The following is a 17836-nucleotide window of genomic DNA, read 5'->3' as shown; positions in this document are numbered from 1 at the left end:
AAAGCCCAGACTTAAACCCCACAGAACATCTGTGGAGAGACCTCAAAATGACAGTTCACAAACACTTCCCTTCCTGAGCGATGGAGCTTGAGAGAGTCTGCCAGAAAGAATGGGATAAACTGCTTAAATCCAGGTGTGCAAAGCTTGTAGAGACTTCCCAAGAATACTCTAAACTGTAATTGCTGCCAAGGGGGGTTCTACAAAGTAATAAATTAAGGGTCGCAGTACTTCTGCAAATGAGATATTTCAGTTTTTGATTTTGAGTATATTTTTGAATATGTTTTGAAATTTTGTCATTATTGTCCTTAAGTGCAGACCGATGGGCAAAAGTGCTATTTACAATTAAATCCACAATACAATAAAGAGTAAAGTGAAGGGCTGTTAATGCTTTCTGAAACCACTGCATATCGAACTTTTCCTTTTAATTACTCAAAGCACATAGCATATCTTTTGTCCATTTTCACTTTTTGTTCATTTTGTCCTTGTCAACACCAAATGTGCCGAGGGAAAATCATTTCTCAAAAATGAAAATGGCTTTAAAATTAATCTATTGAGTTGAGTTAATTGTGTAACAAAAACATTCTGCTACTCTAATTTCTCTTTGCTATTCCACACTTATCCTTACATATGGTCAAAGATTATACAGTCTCTCTCCTGTTTGCTTTAGCTTTCACTCCTTCTGCAATTCTGTTGTTTGATTACCACAAGTTCCATTGGCTCCCTCCTCACTGACTCAGGGTTTGAGGAGGAACACTAACTTGCTCAGTCTTAACTCTGCTACAATGTCTCGTGTATTTCCAGAGGACCAGCTGCCCCCTGGTTTCCCCACCATAGACATGGGCCCACAGTTGAAAGTGGTGGAGCGAACACGCACTGCCACCATGCTCTGTGCTGCCAGTGGCAACCCAGACCCAGACATCTCCTGGTTTAAAGACTTCCTCCCTGTCAACACCACCAACAACAATGGACGCATTAAACAGCTCAGATCAGGTAGGTTTCCTCTGCTGAAAACTTCTTTACAAAAGGGAGACGTCTCTCTTGTCTTCCTCTATCTGATCTGCTCCCTGTTGTCTCCTCTGTTCTTTCATCTTCTTCTTCCTCCCATAATTTAACTTCTCATTTGGCTTTTAATTTTGTAGGTAATGGCATTGTTTCTACTATTTCCTGTCCTCTACGCTCTGTACACCCCGGTGTGTGTTGTCTGTATGTGCGTCTCCCTTTGTCTTCCAGTGTTGTCATGGGCTGTTGGGATTGTTTCCCCTCTGTGTTTGCTGGCTTCTGCCCTAACTTCTGCCCTCATTGCTCACTGCTGTGACTTTTTACAATGACTTCTTTTGCTGTTTTGTGTTGGTTTCTTTTCCACTGCATTGGTGCAGTATTTTTTGGATCCATTCTCTTCATTTCTTATGTTTTTTTAACAATTAATATTCAACATTTGGCTTCATTCAGAATCTGCAAAGGAGTGCACATGTTAAAATAGGTGACATGCAGAAAAGCAAATTAGTCATCAATCTTGTGCATTGGTTGAAATTTTACTTTCAAAAGAGGGATCTGTTAAAACTCCTTTGTATAAGAGCTTTCTTTAGGTTAAAGAAGACTTTAATGCTGGACACTAATCAGCCACAGTAGTGCGTAAAAACCTCATAAGGCTTTTCCCTTACCCCTTGATTCTTTGAACTTACAGCCCCTGCTTTAATGTGTAGATGCCATCTTTGTTTTTATTTGCCTGTGACATACCCTAATATATCCATTCGCCTGAATATCCCAAGTTTGATTTCAATATCTCAATACGAAGAGAGATTATTCTACTTTCTAAAAATGTTACATAAGGCATAGCTTTCCAGCTTTATGTGCCAGCTAACGGCGACATATTAGAACAACTACTAAGTCTTGTATGTTTGACCACCTGTGTTCACAGATTTCACAGCTGTCCTTGTAAATCGTCTTGTTAACCTTACTTCCTTGCTGCCTTGTTTTCAACAGAACTGTGTAGAATTAACCTTATTTCTAATGTGCGACTTTGATTCACCTAGAGTTGGTAGAGCATTAACAAAACTTTGTTAACTAAACTTACTTAATATACTACTTAATATAATCATATTCTTATGCTGTCTTTCTTCTCTCTATATTTTTAAATCTACAGAATCCTTTGGTAAGTGCTTAGCTCTAAAGCACACATCACCCCCCACTAATTTCCATGTTTCCAACAAATATTAAAATGCATGGCATGCATTTTACTAACAGATAGTTTAGTTTCAGGGATACTACTTGAGGCACACACACTTTTCCCTCACCACTGTCCCACCACTGTCCTACCAGTGAGCTACAGTGTCACCTTTATCCAGAGATTATAATCACAAATCCTATTTTATTTAGTATTGCCATATAGCCTACTGACCTGGTTCTCACATGTCTGTTACTCACTCACTGACTCACTGACCCACCACTTACTTATTTAATCTTTTAACACCAGCACCATAGGTTTGGGAATTTCAAGAATTTTAGGGAGGGGGATAGCTCAGGGCAAGCAAAGAAATCTCAAGTCTGCTCTCAATCTCACACACAAAGTCCTCAAAGTCTTTCCCTCCAGTAGATGGTCTTCAGAAGCAATTGCCACTTCCAAAATGGCACTTCCCCGTGGTACATCACTGTACAAGTTCTTCTCTCTGACCTATGATTTTTCTATGATGAATCCTGTCTTTCTTGCCAGTAGAGTACAGAAAAGTTCTTATTCTCTTTCTCTCTCCTTTCTCTTTCCTCTAGTACCTTTATTTACGTACCCTGTTAAATCTAATTTGATTCTTCTTCCAAAGCCCCCAGCCTCTATCTACTCGTACTAATGCTTCTTCTTTCTAATCTTATTTGCATTCATATTATCCACCCAGGTGGTACACCAATAAGAGGTAAGAGTGCTGAACTGACGTTCACAGAATGAAAATAATACAAATTCATTCTTGCTGTCAACCCATCCATTCACTTGAATCACCTCCATTTTTGTCCTGTTTACCAAGACCAAATCCCATTACGTTCATATGGACCTTCCTTCTTATTTGTCCTGTTTCGTTGACTAAATTTGTATTCCATCTTTTTGTCTATGCTTTATTTACTCCTTTATATTCTGGTTTCAAGAGCCTGTTTAGCTCAGTTGTGATATGCTTGCCCTGGCTCAAATAAGCATATCCAATGACAATTATTTTTTAAACTATATTTTTCCGTTCATTTTTGTTTTCTTTTTGGCCATAGCGAATCATGTGTCCCTCTTTTTGTCCAACTAAAACAACCAAGCATTTTTCCCCCTTAGCTGTTCTTGTTCAGCACTAAAAATATGCACAGATGCTGTGGAATCACGCAGGCATGCTGAAGACAACATTGCCTCTACTCTGCTTTTTTCTCCCAAAGAAATCTTCCTATCTTTGCAAACTATTTTTTCCATTTCTTCTATTTGCTTTCCTCTCCTGTACCTCTACAAAAAAGCCCAAACAACCACTTTTTTGATAAAGTTTCTACGGTGCTTTTTTTCTCTTTCACCTATTTTTCTTACTTTTCTTGGGTTTGGAGAATATTTTACTTTTTGACTTTTTTTCTTCAGGGTTTGGGAAGGCACACAGTAGAGTCTGGCGAGGACCTGATTGGCTCATTTTTGCCGTGTGACATGGAGCTGGAGAGTTGTTGATGCTTAAAGCCATTTTTCCCTGGGTCATGTGACACCACACTGCTGATCCCATTGGTGGATTTTTATGGGTGTCTTTTGTAGCTTTCACAAGCTAAAGCAGTGGTTGGTTACTTTCTTGTCGGCTCAGGTCGATATTTTGAATTTTGTCTTCTAATACAAATGCATTTTATTTTTCAGCTAAGGGTTGTCAGAAGGTTGTAAGTTGTGCCGACATACATTTCTTGCCAAGATTTGCATGTCAAACTTTTGTTACAGAGGGTTATGTGTTGGTTCTGCCTTACATAATACTTCAATTAAAATTTTTCCACATAAATGAGCAGCATTTTTCAATTTTTTTTACGAGCTGCATTTTTTGAAAGTAACTTCACCTAGATGAAGTCCAAAATTATTCTGTTAGGTGAATATTACACTTGATCTGTGATTGAATATGCTAAAATTCATACCTAAATTTCTTTCTTTCAATTGTCCTCCCTTGTTATGCTGCTTTCTTATACTGTAAACCTCTTTTGTTTGATCCATGTTTCCCTGAAGCGGTATCACTCATCCCCATATTGACCAGTCCAGTGACATGTTGTATATTGAAGGGCTTGCCCCTATTCTTTAAAGTGAAATTATGACATTTTTTTTTTATATTGGCACTAGGATGAGTGTCTTTTTAGTCCCCGTAGCCTTTTACATAAATCAGCCTTTTTCAATAAAGAAATCTTCAACAAGGTTAAATGAATTTCAGGCAGAATATAATTTAGGTGTCTTTTTGTTTCTTTTCTTTTGGATTTGGTTGACACAATGTTATTTTCTTTTCCCTTGTTTTTACTTTAGGCCTGTTAAGAGGAACACCATATTTGTATTGCGGTGTCTTGCATGCTTACCTTTTGAAACTATCCCTCACCTACAGTAGGAAAACACAGTCTCCATTTACCTCAGACAATGGATCAGGCTGTGATAATGGTGGGGGATGAACTTTAAAATACTGAGCTATTAGCAACAGACACATCAATGTAGTATTTCATTCATGCAGTTTATTGGATATTGTGTTATTACAACCTTTTTCAAACTGCTCAACTACTGAAGCTTTTAAGGACAAAGCAAAACTAGAAATGAAGGGGGCTGATGTTGGCGTCCTTGAGGTCAAACAAGTTCTTTTCTTTTTTCTTTTGTATTTGTGAACGCAATGCGAATAACATAATTTTAACCAAACATACTCTGCTATTCCATTTGCTGTTCCCAACCAGGAGCCCTCCAGATAGAGCAGAGCGAAGAGTCTGACCAGGGCAAGTATGAATGTGTGGCCACCAACAACGATGGAACCCGCTACTCTGCCCCAGCAAATCTATATGTCAGAGGTAGGAAACTAGTGTTAACAGCACTGCCATGTTTCTGTCAAAGATTATATTAACTTTCTCTTTAGAATTCATGAGAACTATTTAAACCAGCCAATAAAGTCTGCAGGGGCTGTAGGCTGTGAGGCCATTGTAAGTATATGCTTTGTTTTGGATTTTTTAGTTCTTTCTTTTGTTTTTGCACTTGACTTACCTGCACTGATTTGAACCTACAGTATCTGCTCTGTTATGTGTTTCTGGTCCCTTTCTTTGATTATCCTAACACCAATGACCAGACTGCCTGCTGTGTTTATCTACTAATTGCCTTTCAAACCCGACTGTCGGGGGTGGTACAGGGCGGACAGCCCTCCTCCATCAGTCCCAACTCTTTCCCCAACAGTGAACAGATCCTTCCTGGCCTTTGTTCCTCCCTATTGATCAAGATTGGAAGGACACCTTTTATCTCACTAGTTTTCTTACTGACAGTAAAACAAATAAATAAATAAAAAGACAGGAGTCAAAATTTGGTATTAAATCATTTCACGATAGAGGGTATTTCATAATCCTAAAATAGGGTTGTAATAAAACAGTCCAATTTTTTGGTCTCTAGAAAGTATGGATTTTTTGTTTTCAACAGAATACAGTATTCTACAGAAAACAGCCAAAAGAATACAACACATTGGCAGACTAGAGCAGTGGCTTCCTTTTAGTAATCGTTTCTTTTTCACAGCAGTTGAGTGAGCCTTCATTCTTTTAAAGTCCAGATATTTAATGCGTTGGTGCAACTGTTGTTAATGCTGCTGCTCACTTTTACTTGCACAACCTGCATCAGTCCAGGCCTGACTTTATTTGTCATTCTTACAGTATTGTCTTAATTAAATTCTCTATAAATGCATATATGTATAGCAAATATAAAATTTCCATCTTTGTTTTTATCATTTTCATATAAATTTTACAATGCTCTGCAGTCCTGTGGTTAGCTTTTACAACCATCAGTTATGATCCAGTTCCTCAATAACATTTTTACATAATGTACACAGAGGCAAATTGCATTAATTTTAATTCTCATCATAAGCTAACCACATGGCTTGAGCATAAATTTGTGTTAAAAGTAAATGTTCTTTGTAATTCAAAATGTTTGAGCTCTGACAGGTCAAAATATTTCTTTGTAATCTGGTTGCCAGGGAGATACATGGGCTCCCTGCTCTTAGAAACATAAGGTCCTTCGAATTGTTTAAGTAGCATCTGAACACCTAAAACATGGCCTTTTTACTCTCTGTGTTTCCCTTGTTTTTCTCCTTTCCTTATTTCATTTTGTTCTGCATCAAATTCCCTACATCCCTCAGAGCTGCGAGAAGGTTGGTGTGTTTTTACTTTTTGAGCACAACACAAAACAGAAATAAGTTCACTTGTTTTCCATGACAAAGAAAAGCCTTTTACAGATATCCAAGTTGAAACACAGATGTGTCGTGGCCTTTATATTTTTTTCTCTCTCTCTTTTTTTTAATGATATCATTTCTATCTTTGTCGCACATTCAATGTTCATGTTCCCATTAAGAATGCCCCTGGTCCGTGTCAGAATGCTTCACTGTCCAACAGGTGGTGCATGTTTGCATCTTTGAGGTGGGGTGGCAGGGACGATATTTGCATCTGTCTCAGAGTCTATTTGCATGGTCCCCTGTTCATGCCTGAGTTAGTCCGTCCCCTTCCCCCAGCCCTTACCTTGTCAGTGTTCCTGCTTGCTTTCTCTGATGATTCATAAGTCAACAGGTCGTTGGGTTAAGAAAATAAAAATAAAAAATCTATAAAATCTGTGCTCACAACACCAGCCAGAACAATGTAGTTGATTTTATATGGGAACATCTGCTCTACATATCTGCTGTGCTGCTTCATGAGCCTGCTGAATCTCTCTCTTCATATAGTCATTTAAGCATCACTACACTCAGATTTGCCCAGATTAGCTCTTGCTACAATGTTTTTTATAGGTATATATCTTAAAGCAAAATCCATGCTTTGTTGTATTAGGAACAAAAGTCAAAAGGCAAGCTATATAAACAACCTTGCCCTCAGAGATTATGCACTTCCTCTGACGAGGATCTTTCAGCGCAGGAAGTCATGAAAGAATGATGTATTTAGAGTGTTATCCACAAGACTTGACAAATGTAATGATATTCAAATGAGCGGGATAATATTATGTCTGTAGGGAGCGTGATCCAATTGGTTATTAATTAAATATTAAGTGAGAGAAACGTTGTATTTAATAATGCAAGCAGTTCCCCTAGATTTCCTCTCTGGAGAGCTGCAGTCTGCTCAACAGAATGGGCTTTGCGAATTAGTAGCACGCAGCAGGAAGCACGTGCCTATGTTGCAGTCAAACACAGCACATACCTGCACAAATAACCAGTTCACAGTCGCAGGACTGTTTACAAAGCAGGGTCACTCAACGGGCAGTAACGTTCATGTAGACCTTTAAAAGTGACGTATTCCTTAACAGGTTTCTTCATGGTTCATTAGAGAATTAATCTAACCCAGGCTTATAGTGATCTGTTCAGAATACCATGAGCAGTAACACTGACTTTCTCCCCGAAGATGTTATATAACATCAGAGTCCTTCTTTGTTTCCCTTACTGTATGTCCAAGTCCCTCACCTATCCACATCAGCTGTCCTCAAATATACCAATCAAAATCAGTAAAACCTGAGGAGGTCGAATATTTTCTTGATTTTCTTTTTGTTTGTGTCTATTCGTCTACCTTTTATCCTTTTTCTCTCAGAGTTTTCACTTCTCACAGGATCTTTAGCTTGTGGTGTCCACATTTACAGCTGTGTTACACTCAGATAGTAGAACCCTACCATTTACAGTGCGCTACCCCCTGACCCTATTACTATTTTTTTTTTTTTGCCCCCGCAGCCCTCTCCCCTGACTCCCTTACACGGTCGCCTCGCAAAGTCACATCTGTTCTCGTATGCATGACAGATTCTTGCTCTCCTCTAAAAGGCACTGAAGCCGTCCATGTGCATTATGGATGTTTTAAATTTAAGTTCACTTAAAAGTGAAACCATTTCTTTGAATTTTTTTTGCCTTTTATTTTTTGTTTATTTTTTCTCAGTTTTGGAATGTGTATCTGATAGAGCTGCCAAATGATATGCAGTTTGAATCCAGTGGTTATATTTTGAAGATGAGTGAAAAACATCAGTAGGACCTCTGAATCGCAAGTAAAATTATATACCAAAAGTCTTAAAAGTTAAAATAAGAGTCAGCAGTAAGAACTCAGTGTACCACTTCAGTAGTGTTCTCCTGAATCCTTCTTTTATGTCTGCAGAATGATTACTGTGTATACATATATCATTAGATTACTGATTATCAGTGAGGTTTTCTGCAGAGGCATCTTATCCCTCCTTCTTATAAGACTCATGGCATAAGTAGAAATTCATCAAATGTGATACTTGTCCTTAGGTAAAGTTGAGTTTCACAGATCTCTATCTAAAAGACTTCTCTCCGCTCTTTACCCTAAACTGCATTTAAAAGCCTGCAGTTGAATTAGCATCGTTTAATGTTCTTGATTTGGATTCATTCACAGGCATGGATTGATTTGTGCAATCACAGAATGAATGTAGCATGGCGAGACACGTTAATGCTTTAAGTGCCAGAATAATTGCTCCGCTTGTGATAAACTAAAGACCTCTCCTTCATCACTGAAGCATAAAGAAAGTCTATAACTTCACTTTATCCTCGGAGCTATCTGGCAAAGGTCTGGCAAAAGTGTATCTCTCTTATCCATTTCCATGCCACTGTTTACATTAATGGTAAGCGAGCACAAATCACAGCAGGCATGTAATCTTGCATGACTGCACTTAAGGTACAAAGGACTTCAGGAGTGTATCTCTAAAATAGACATAGAGCCAAAAGGCAGGACTGAAAAATGTGTGTGTGTGTGTTTTCTTTTTTTTTTTCCCATTATATTGATTCAAAGTGTGAATGCATAACATTTGGCAGCCCTAGTTTCTACTTTGTACTGAGCCTGAAAAACAGAGACAAACACCACACCCCTTTGTTGTGTGTGCGACTTCAACAATACTATTGATGTTTGTGTGATGTGAGAATGTGATGCGGCACATTATCTCACATCAGCTGGAAGTGCGCAGCCTAAAAGTTGTTTCTTGGCATACAACTGTGGAGTGCTCTCGACTCTCCAGCACTTTGTCCAGTTCTGTTTATCTGTACCGATGGTGATACAGTATTTTGTGCATGGTGCTTGTGTTGATGTTAACCCATTCGCCATTGAAATCTCTCTCTGAAATGTGTTATAATGTGTTTTCTTAACTTTCACCAAATGATCATAAATTATTGATCTAAAAACTTTTTTCTTTTTGCAACGATTAAACCTCTAACATTCTGTGAATAGTCTTACATTCTAGGCATAAATGTAAAAATGATCAATCTGTTTTCTTTTGGCAATACAGATTTGAGAACACAGAACATTTTCTCTTCAGTTTCTCCATTTTCTGCTTGTTTTTCACACCATGTCATGTCTTTTTCAGTGCGCCGGGTGCCACCACGATTCTCCATTCCACCCACAGACAATGAGATCATGCCAGGCGGCAGTGTCAATATCACATGTGTGGCAGTGGGTTCTCCCATGCCATATGTCAAGTGGATGCTGGGTGCTGAAGACCTCACACCAGAGGACGACATGCCTATTGGACGGAACGTCTTGGAGCTCACTGACGTGCGGCAGTCGGCCAACTACACCTGTGTGGCCATGTCGACCCTGGGGGTGATAGAGGCCATGGCACAGATAACAGTCAAAGGTGGAGCTGCTTGTTATTCTTTTCATTTATAATTAAATACTGAAATGTCATACTTCTGTAATAGTAATTGAAGCCAGGAGGAGACTTCATATAGGAGTTCACCTGCAGCAGTTTCCTTACTATGGATGTTAAAGCCCCAGTATGTCACTTATTTGGCTTTTAATTAGCAAAAATCAAATCAAATATGTCTTTCATAAATAGCCTACGTATTTCACTATAGTGGAATCACACCCACATACAAAGGAAAGCTTTCTGGTACCTTAGAATGAGTTGTTACAAGTCGTTACAAATACATAAGTGGGCGACGCACCGAACCGAGGCGGCCATGTTGCATCGCCATTTTTTACGTTGAGTGGCAGCGTGACCGTAGGTAACCACGGAAACTGAGCGGAGCTGTGGGCTCGGCCTGTTAAAACTGTCACCACTGTGTAGTGTGAGGAAGGACGGAGGCACTGGTGTTGCATTCAGGTGCAGTCAGGCAGACGGCCGTCGGCAAACCAACCGGATGTCATTTTACTCGACGTCACGCCTGTATTGTTTTGCCTCGTGCTGGCGGACCACTTGTTTATCCTGTTACATGCAGCGTCTGTTGTCTGTCTGACGTCTGCCCGATTTCACGTGAATGCAACATCAAGAATACGTTCCGATATGCAACCGCACCGCTAGATGGGGGGAATTCCTAAATTTCCAACATATAATACCTTTAATTCTGGAGTTGTTGAAAGTATATACTGCAGTTTGCAGGTGGTATAAGTTTGGGGTGAACTATCCAAGCAGAGAATACTTGCAGTGCTTTAAAGAAAGTTATTTACCTCACTGCCACGATAAGTCATCTGTAGAGGATTCCTTGAAGCTTTAGACAAGCCCTGGCACCAGCCTCAGTGCATTAGATGCCAGATTGAGAATATAGTGAAGTGCTTATCTCTCAGCCAGAGAGCTACAGAGCCACAAGCTCACCATTTCTGTTAGAGAGAGGTGGGGAGGAGGGGGAGGTGAGGGGGAGGTGAGGGGGGTGGGGGTGTGAAACGTAGTGAGTATTGTTTGGTGTCCTCTGTAGGCATGGTACTTATCTGGGTGTAATCATATCTACACTGCAGCGTACCAGAAAGATATCCCAGACTGGTGTCGCCGTGTTCACGTGTACACAAGGGACGGACCCACAGACCCACCTTCACACACACACACACACACACACACGCTCAGTGTTGTTTTTCCTAGACATAACATAGAGATATTAGTCACAATATAGCAGTCTGGCAGCCAGCTCTCCCACATGCGCACTTCAAATGGCATATAAAGACAATCTATTGCCTTGATATCTTTTACCATGTGCTGTGGCGTGGGGAATTAAAGCAATAAATTTACCTGCTAAATTATTTAAGTGATAAACACTGGGAAATCTGAGATTAACGACAACAGCTTTCCTAGCTGCTGTACATGGGGTGTGCACAGCTTTAATCTCACAAATTACTCAATGTGAGACCTTTTTTTTTCAAATGTAAACTAAAGAAGTGAAATATTGGTAAGACTATCCAACTTACTAATAGAAAGCACACACCGTATGAGTCTCTTATGATTCGAGATACACGGTATATCATCAGTATCGAGTGCAGTGGGCTGGTAAATGAATGTCATCAATATTATTCAACCATCAACAAATTAAAATAAAGTCTCTATGGACTATAACATAAATTACTGTACTCTACAGAGGTATAACTTTTTCTGTAATGTTTGCAGCATAATTTGCATTTTTATTAATATTTATGTAATAATCATCATTACAGCGTTGCCCAAGGCTCCTGGCATCCCCGTGGTGACGGAGCGCACAGCCACCAGCATCACACTGACTTGGGACTCTGGTAATCCTGAGCCGGTGTCGTATTACATCATCCAACACAAGTCCAAGTACTCGGATGACTCGTACAAGGAGATCGACGGCGTGGCCACCACTCGGTACAGCGTGGGGGGTCTCAGTCCGTACTCGGACTACGAGTTTCGGGTGGTGGCGGTGAACAACATCGGGCGCGGGCCCCCCAGCGAGAGCATCGAGGCCAAAACAGCCGAGCAGGCGCCCAGCACGGCCCCCAGGCAGGTCAGAGGTCACATGATGAGCACCACCACAGCCGTCATCCACTGGGACGAACCGGAGGAGGCCAACGGGCAGATCATGGGCTACCGAGTCTACTACACCATGGACTCCACCCAGCACGTCAACCTCTGGGAAAAGCAGATCGTTCGGGGGTCGAACTTTGTCACCATCCAAGGCCTCATCCCCAATAAGACGTACTACATCAAGGTTCTGGCCTACACCTCAGTTGGTGATGGACCTCTTTCTGCAGACCTTCAAATCATCGCAAAGACAGGAGGTGAGGATGGTTTTGTTTGGGGTCAGCCCTATGTTCCCACAGCCCCAATGATCCCACAGCCCTATGTTCCCTCATTTCTAAGAATTTTTTTCTCACAGAAAATTTTTAAAATTAGGCCCTATGTTCCCACAGCCCTATGTTGCCTCATTTCTAAGATTTTTCTTATTTCTAAGAATTTTCTCAAAAAGTCAAGTCTTTTTTTTATTTTTATACCGCATTTAAAGGGATGATTCAGAGTAGCCCCCGCGGGCACACAAGCAGCGCCTCAACGTCACCTTGCGGCCCGGAGCCCGGAGCTGAAATCAAACGCACCCCTTCTGCTGCGGTCGAGTTGAACCAAGTTGAAAACAGCGCCACTGAGCTTCCATAACTACATTGATTTTCAATCATTTTCAGGCGCGGCGGCAGACAATTTGAGCGAGGCGGCCGCCACAAAATTTATAATGCAGAAAAAACCCTAGTAGTAGTAAAACAAAGCATTAGAAAGTTTGTACAGTTACTGTACAGACTTTCTAATGCTTTGTTTACTACTACTAACGCTATTTGTACTACTGTAGAAGTTTGTTGTCTAAATTGCACTAACTCATGGAGGTGAAATAATTTCGGTATAAGGGTTCGTCACTCAACCCTATGTTGGAGTAGCGGTGTTGGAAGGGGTCAGCCCTATGTTCCCAGGGCCCTGTGTTCCCAGATTTAGCTAAAAGCTCCATTACATCTGTAGTCAACTGCTACTGGATAATAGGTTGGGTGTAATTAACTACCAAATTGGGAGAAATTGGGATAAAATCTGATGCAAATTGATGATAAAGGAAAGGTGGGAACATAGGGCCTAATTTTTGAAAGAAAAAAAAAACCTTACAAATGAGGGAACATAAGGCTGAGGGAACATAGGGCTGAGGGAACAAAGCGCTGAGGGAACATAGGGCTGAGGGAACAAAGCGCTGAGGGAACAAAGCGCTGAGGGAACATAGGGCTGAGGGAACAAAGCGCTGAGGGAACATAGGGCTGTGGGAACATAGGACTGTGGTAACATAAGGCTGAGGGAACATAGGGCTGAGGGAACAAAGCGCTGAGGGAACATAGGGCTGTGGGAATAGGCATGCTCCCTGTTGTTTGTGTCATTCAAGAACTAAACTGACAATACAAAATAGTGAAATACAAACTGAACAAATTTGAAGTTTAAAATATGTTATTACTCAAGAGTTGAGTCACAAACAGTTTTGCAGCATAATTTAGTTTCCGTCACAGATCCTCATTAGTGGGTTTACAATAGTGAACCAGAGCTGTAAACACACAAACATCTCTAGGCTGTCAACAAACACTTCAACTGGCTTCCTCAAGAGTGAAAATAGTTTCTTATGAGAACAGTTAACTAAGAACAAGAAATTCAAAAGTCGTGTTATTTATTTCTGATGAGAAAGTTCGATATTTTTTTCAGCATGAAGTAACTGTGTCTGCAAAGTGCTAATGAGGCTGAAATGCCTGCGTCTTCTGAAATACAACTTGATCCGGCTCTTGTGGCAATAACTCTAACCACAAAGTCTATGACTGTAATTATAATGAAAAGTGCAAGATGTGTAGAGTACTGAATTCATCTCTCTGCTCTAATTCCAGTTCCTTCCCAGCCAACTGACTTCAAGGGAGAAGCCAAATCAGAAACAAGCATTTTACTGTCATGGATCGCCCCGGCACAGACGGGACAGGAAAACCAAATCACAGGATACGAACTCATGTATAGGAAGAGGGACGACAAGGAGGAGGTAATTATTGTCTGACTCAGTGTGCATTGTGTTACTGTTATCGTTTTTAATGTAGTGTTTCATTTTAGTGCCAGTATCAGTTTGTATTTGCTTTCTGACTTAACAGACACTATAAGCTCTGCTATTCTCAACAATTTTGTAATGTGCATGGATTGCCAGTGTTGTGCAAATACCTGTACATACAAACAGTCATCATTTATTAGTCAAGTAATTTATTACAGTACAATGTGAACAGTATATGAGATTGGATAGATCTGGTAGTTTTTCAAACTCTAACAAGTCAAATAATGGAAAGAATAAAGCTGGAAGCCAAATTTAAGGATGAGGAATTTGTGATACAAAGGGTTAAAACTATTGTTATCTTTCTTTTTTTTTACTTTATCAATTTGGCCAGACACTGACCTCAAAGGAGGTAGTTTATCATGTGCCTTGTCAAAATCAAGCCTTCGAAATTGTGTGACTCATTCTAATGATATACACAAACATTTAATCTGTGTTGTGACAGTTGAATGAGATCCCTTGTACCCTCAATTTCTGTCTCTCTTTTTCAATATCTGAAAGGGCAGCATGCTTATATTCATCCCTTTTATTATCTGGAACTCCCTATTTTCATGAAAAAAACTGACAATGCAAAACTTTTTTTCCCCCCCACAGAAACGTGTCAGTTTTGAGCCGACAACAACATACCTACTGAAGGAGTTGAAGCCCTTCACTACTTATACTTTCCGGCTGGCTGCTCGTAGTAAACACGGAGTCGGAGCTTACACCAATGAGATCTCTGCAGAAACTCCACAGACACGTAGGTCTTCTTCCTTATCTGACAGAGTTCAAAATGATTGAGAAGGAAAACATTTTCAAATGCATTCCAAATTTTTTACGCGCACTGCAAAATCCAAAAAAAGTGACAAAAAATGTCAGGCAAGTCCTGAACACAGATAGAATGAGGTTTTCCTTTAAAGGATTGATGCATTTGAAAATAGCAAAGTAAATCGTAAATAAGCGTTATGGAGTCTACCTGACCATGCAGAATTCATTTTGAAAAGGTTGCATGGACAGTGTACCCAGGCTTTCCTGTGAAGTCAGGAGACAAGGTTATAAAAAGTAGCTCTCCCCACCTTTGTTGTGCAAAAACAGTCTTGCCGTAAATGAGTGGTGAAGCGTTGAATTATTTATATGAATGCCGACATCTACATTATCCAACTGTTTTTTAAGGGGAATGGCATGGTTGGCCTTTGGGAAGCCTTGTCTCTTGACATTGCATGTTGGCCAAAAATAAGAATAGAGGACTTTTGAGCTTTCTATGAAGCTATGCCTCCAAAAACCATATCCCTGGATGTCACAGGCACCTCTCCTTTTCTTTAAAGCACAGCCACTGATGTGACATTCCTAATTTAAACCAGAATCAGGAAAGCTGTGGAATAATAATATCATAGAAAGCTCAAAGCAAGTATTGTCTCTGTAGTTAGGGACAATCCACCCAAAAGACCTCAGATTTATGAAACAATACAAAATACAAAATTGAGAGTGTGCAGTTTATTACAAAATTAAACTGAATCCAGTGAAGTTTGTTTTCAGTAGTTTTGATTCCAATCATATAAATATCCTTAAAACACACTGGAAGAGAAAAACCACTGAACTGTGTACTTGACTTGAAATATCAAAACATTAATCTGAGGTCTGTGGCAGACGAGGGCAGAGATCAGGTGGGTATAAAAGCTCTGAATTTCAAAACTCTGCCTCTGAGGTAAATAATGGACTTAATTAAAAAGTGCATGCCAATGTTATCAGACTCTAATAAATCAGTCATGTCTCCTTGGGAAGTTCTCTGTTGTACAATCAGGCTTTTACCACAAACCAACAGGCTTCGGAAAGGTTGGTGACAAAAACAATATTTTTCTATTTTAAACTAGTTAAAACATCAACCTTTATGTTTTTGGATTGATGGTAACTGCTTGCCAAATTTGTCTTAGTTACTACTACAATTCTTTTGGAATAGTTTACCTTGAAGTATTTTAAAAATCTTCATCATTTAGAAATAATATATTAGGATATATGATTTTTGTTTCCCTTTGTTTTTGTACATAATTTTTTCCATGGTAAAAGGTAGGTTACATTTGGTAACACTGTCCCTTAAATCAACACCTTCCATTCATCATTAGTGAGTACATTTTTTATGTTGGTCTTTGCCTTTTTGTTTTGTCTTTACTTGTGAAGTTTCATTGATTTTAAGTTTTCCATATATCCATGAGTCCTTGTGATTTTTCCTTATTTTGTGTCATTTGTTTTCCTCCTCTTTTCTCCTTTGTTTGGTCAATTCTACCATTATCATCCCGATCAAAAAAAATGCTGCAACTTCTTTAAAACAAATGTCCAACTCAATGAATGGCCGGACCAAACCAAAAAAAAAAAAACCTGCACAAAACGAATCCTGCACCTGCTCCAAAAACCCAACCCACCAACCAGAACCCTCCGGCCCACCTCAGGAAGTCAAGTGCCATAGCCCCAGCTCCACCAGCATCCTGGTAAGTTGGCGGCCACCCCCAGTGGAATTACAAAACGGGATCATAACACAATACAGCATCCAATATGCTGCAACGGAAGGAGAGGATACCACGACTCAGCAAATCTCCAGCATCCCTCCGGAAGTCTCCCAGTACCTTTTGGAAAACTTGGAAAAATGGACAGAGTACAGTGTGACGGTCATTGCTCATACCGATGTGGGAGCAGGACCAGAAAGTCAACCACAGCTGGTCCGCACAGAGGAGGATGGTATGTGTTCGCTAAAACAAAGCCTCAGCTGCAAATCCAGTCTACCCCTCTTAACCTACCCCGTCAAATACTAACATCCTCGCCTATATCTACAACCCCTCTTCTTTTCTACCCTTCTCTGCCTGCTTCTAATGTGACTGTCGCCACTTGACACTTTTAGCTTTTTGGACTTTGCATTTTTTTACCCCAAAAAACTGTGACTCACTTTACGAAAGCACCTTTTGGGCTTTTTTATTTTTAAACCCTAAGCTGCTCAATTTCAACACATGGTATGGCATTTTCAACTGCTGGCCTCCAACTTCCAGTCCCAACTGTCATTTTTGAAACTTTGAAATATTCTCTGCAGTGTTTTTTGTACAGCAGCGCTCTTTTTACTTTTTTTGGGAACTTGACAAAAGGACAAGTTCTGGACAGTGGGAATAACAAAATGGTGGAAGAATTTTTTGAAGGCCATTTTTTATTTTTTATTTTTCTCCCCTCATGTGATTGAATCATTTTTTTTATTTATTTTTCCTTGCTCCATAGCCAAAATTCTTGTAGTGCTTCAAGCATTTCAATCCTTGAAGCCCCCCTTTGGCTCCACTTTTCTATTTTGGCAAAACACATTTTTATTCCATGTTTTTAAAATCCACTCTACCCATTTTTAATGTTTAAAGATTAGGTCAGTTGTCAGACCTGTTTTTGCTGTTGTTTTTTCAACTTGCCATTGTTGAAATATTGATGTGCTTGTTGCAGTTTGCTGCACTTTTGTGATTTTTTTTGTCACTGCAGCATTTTGCACCACAACTCTGGGCAAGATTTAAAAAGAGGGTGAAGAGGTTCTCTATAAATTTGACCTTTTTTCTTCTATCCCATGGTGTTCCTCCAGTTCCTAGTGGGCCACCTCGTAAAGTTGAGGTGGAGGCTGTCAACTCCTCATCAATTAAAGTGATCTGGCGCTCACCGATGCCCACCAAGCAGCACGGTCAGATCCGAGGGTACCAGGTGCACTATGTCAGGATGGTTAATGGGGAGCCCACAGGACAGCCAGTCATCAAGGACATGCTGATTGATGATGCTCAGGTACAACACCCTCCTCAGCCACACACTTCTTCTCTCAGACACACACTATTGTTTTCTCTCTTTCACCTTTACGTGCG

General features: G+C 40.0%; 1 protein-coding gene across 5 annotated transcripts in view; it reads left to right on the top strand.

Moving 5' to 3' along the window:
- LOC311001766 (receptor-type tyrosine-protein phosphatase delta) overlaps positions 1-17836 on the top strand; it is a gene marked incomplete at its 5' end in the record, with an annotated part of 99879 nt that overhangs the window by 45383 nt on the left and 36660 nt on the right. For 4 of the 5 annotated variants that reach the window (XM_083992900.1, XM_083992904.1, XM_083992903.1 and 1 more), the window contains 9 exons: positions 802-990; positions 2886-2903; positions 4906-5016; positions 9533-9802; positions 11587-12168; positions 13783-13928; positions 14583-14727; positions 16392-16697; positions 17566-17759. In XM_083992900.1, the coding sequence (XP_083849026.1) occupies positions 802-990; positions 2886-2903; positions 4906-5016; positions 9533-9802; positions 11587-12168; positions 13783-13928; positions 14583-14727; positions 16392-16697; positions 17566-17759 (1961 nt within the window). The remainder of the gene's footprint in view (positions 1-801; positions 991-2885; positions 2904-4905; positions 5017-9532; positions 9803-11586; positions 12169-13782; positions 13929-14582; positions 14728-16391; positions 16698-17565; positions 17760-17836) is intronic. The other variant, XM_083992901.1, reaches the window with a different exon arrangement.

Source organism: Trachurus trachurus (assembly GCF_905171665.1).
Source record: "Trachurus trachurus genome assembly, chromosome: 18".
Classification (NCBI taxonomy): Eukaryota; Metazoa; Chordata; class Actinopteri; order Carangiformes; family Carangidae; genus Trachurus; species Trachurus trachurus.
This window is presented reverse-complemented; position numbering and strand designations above follow the sequence as displayed.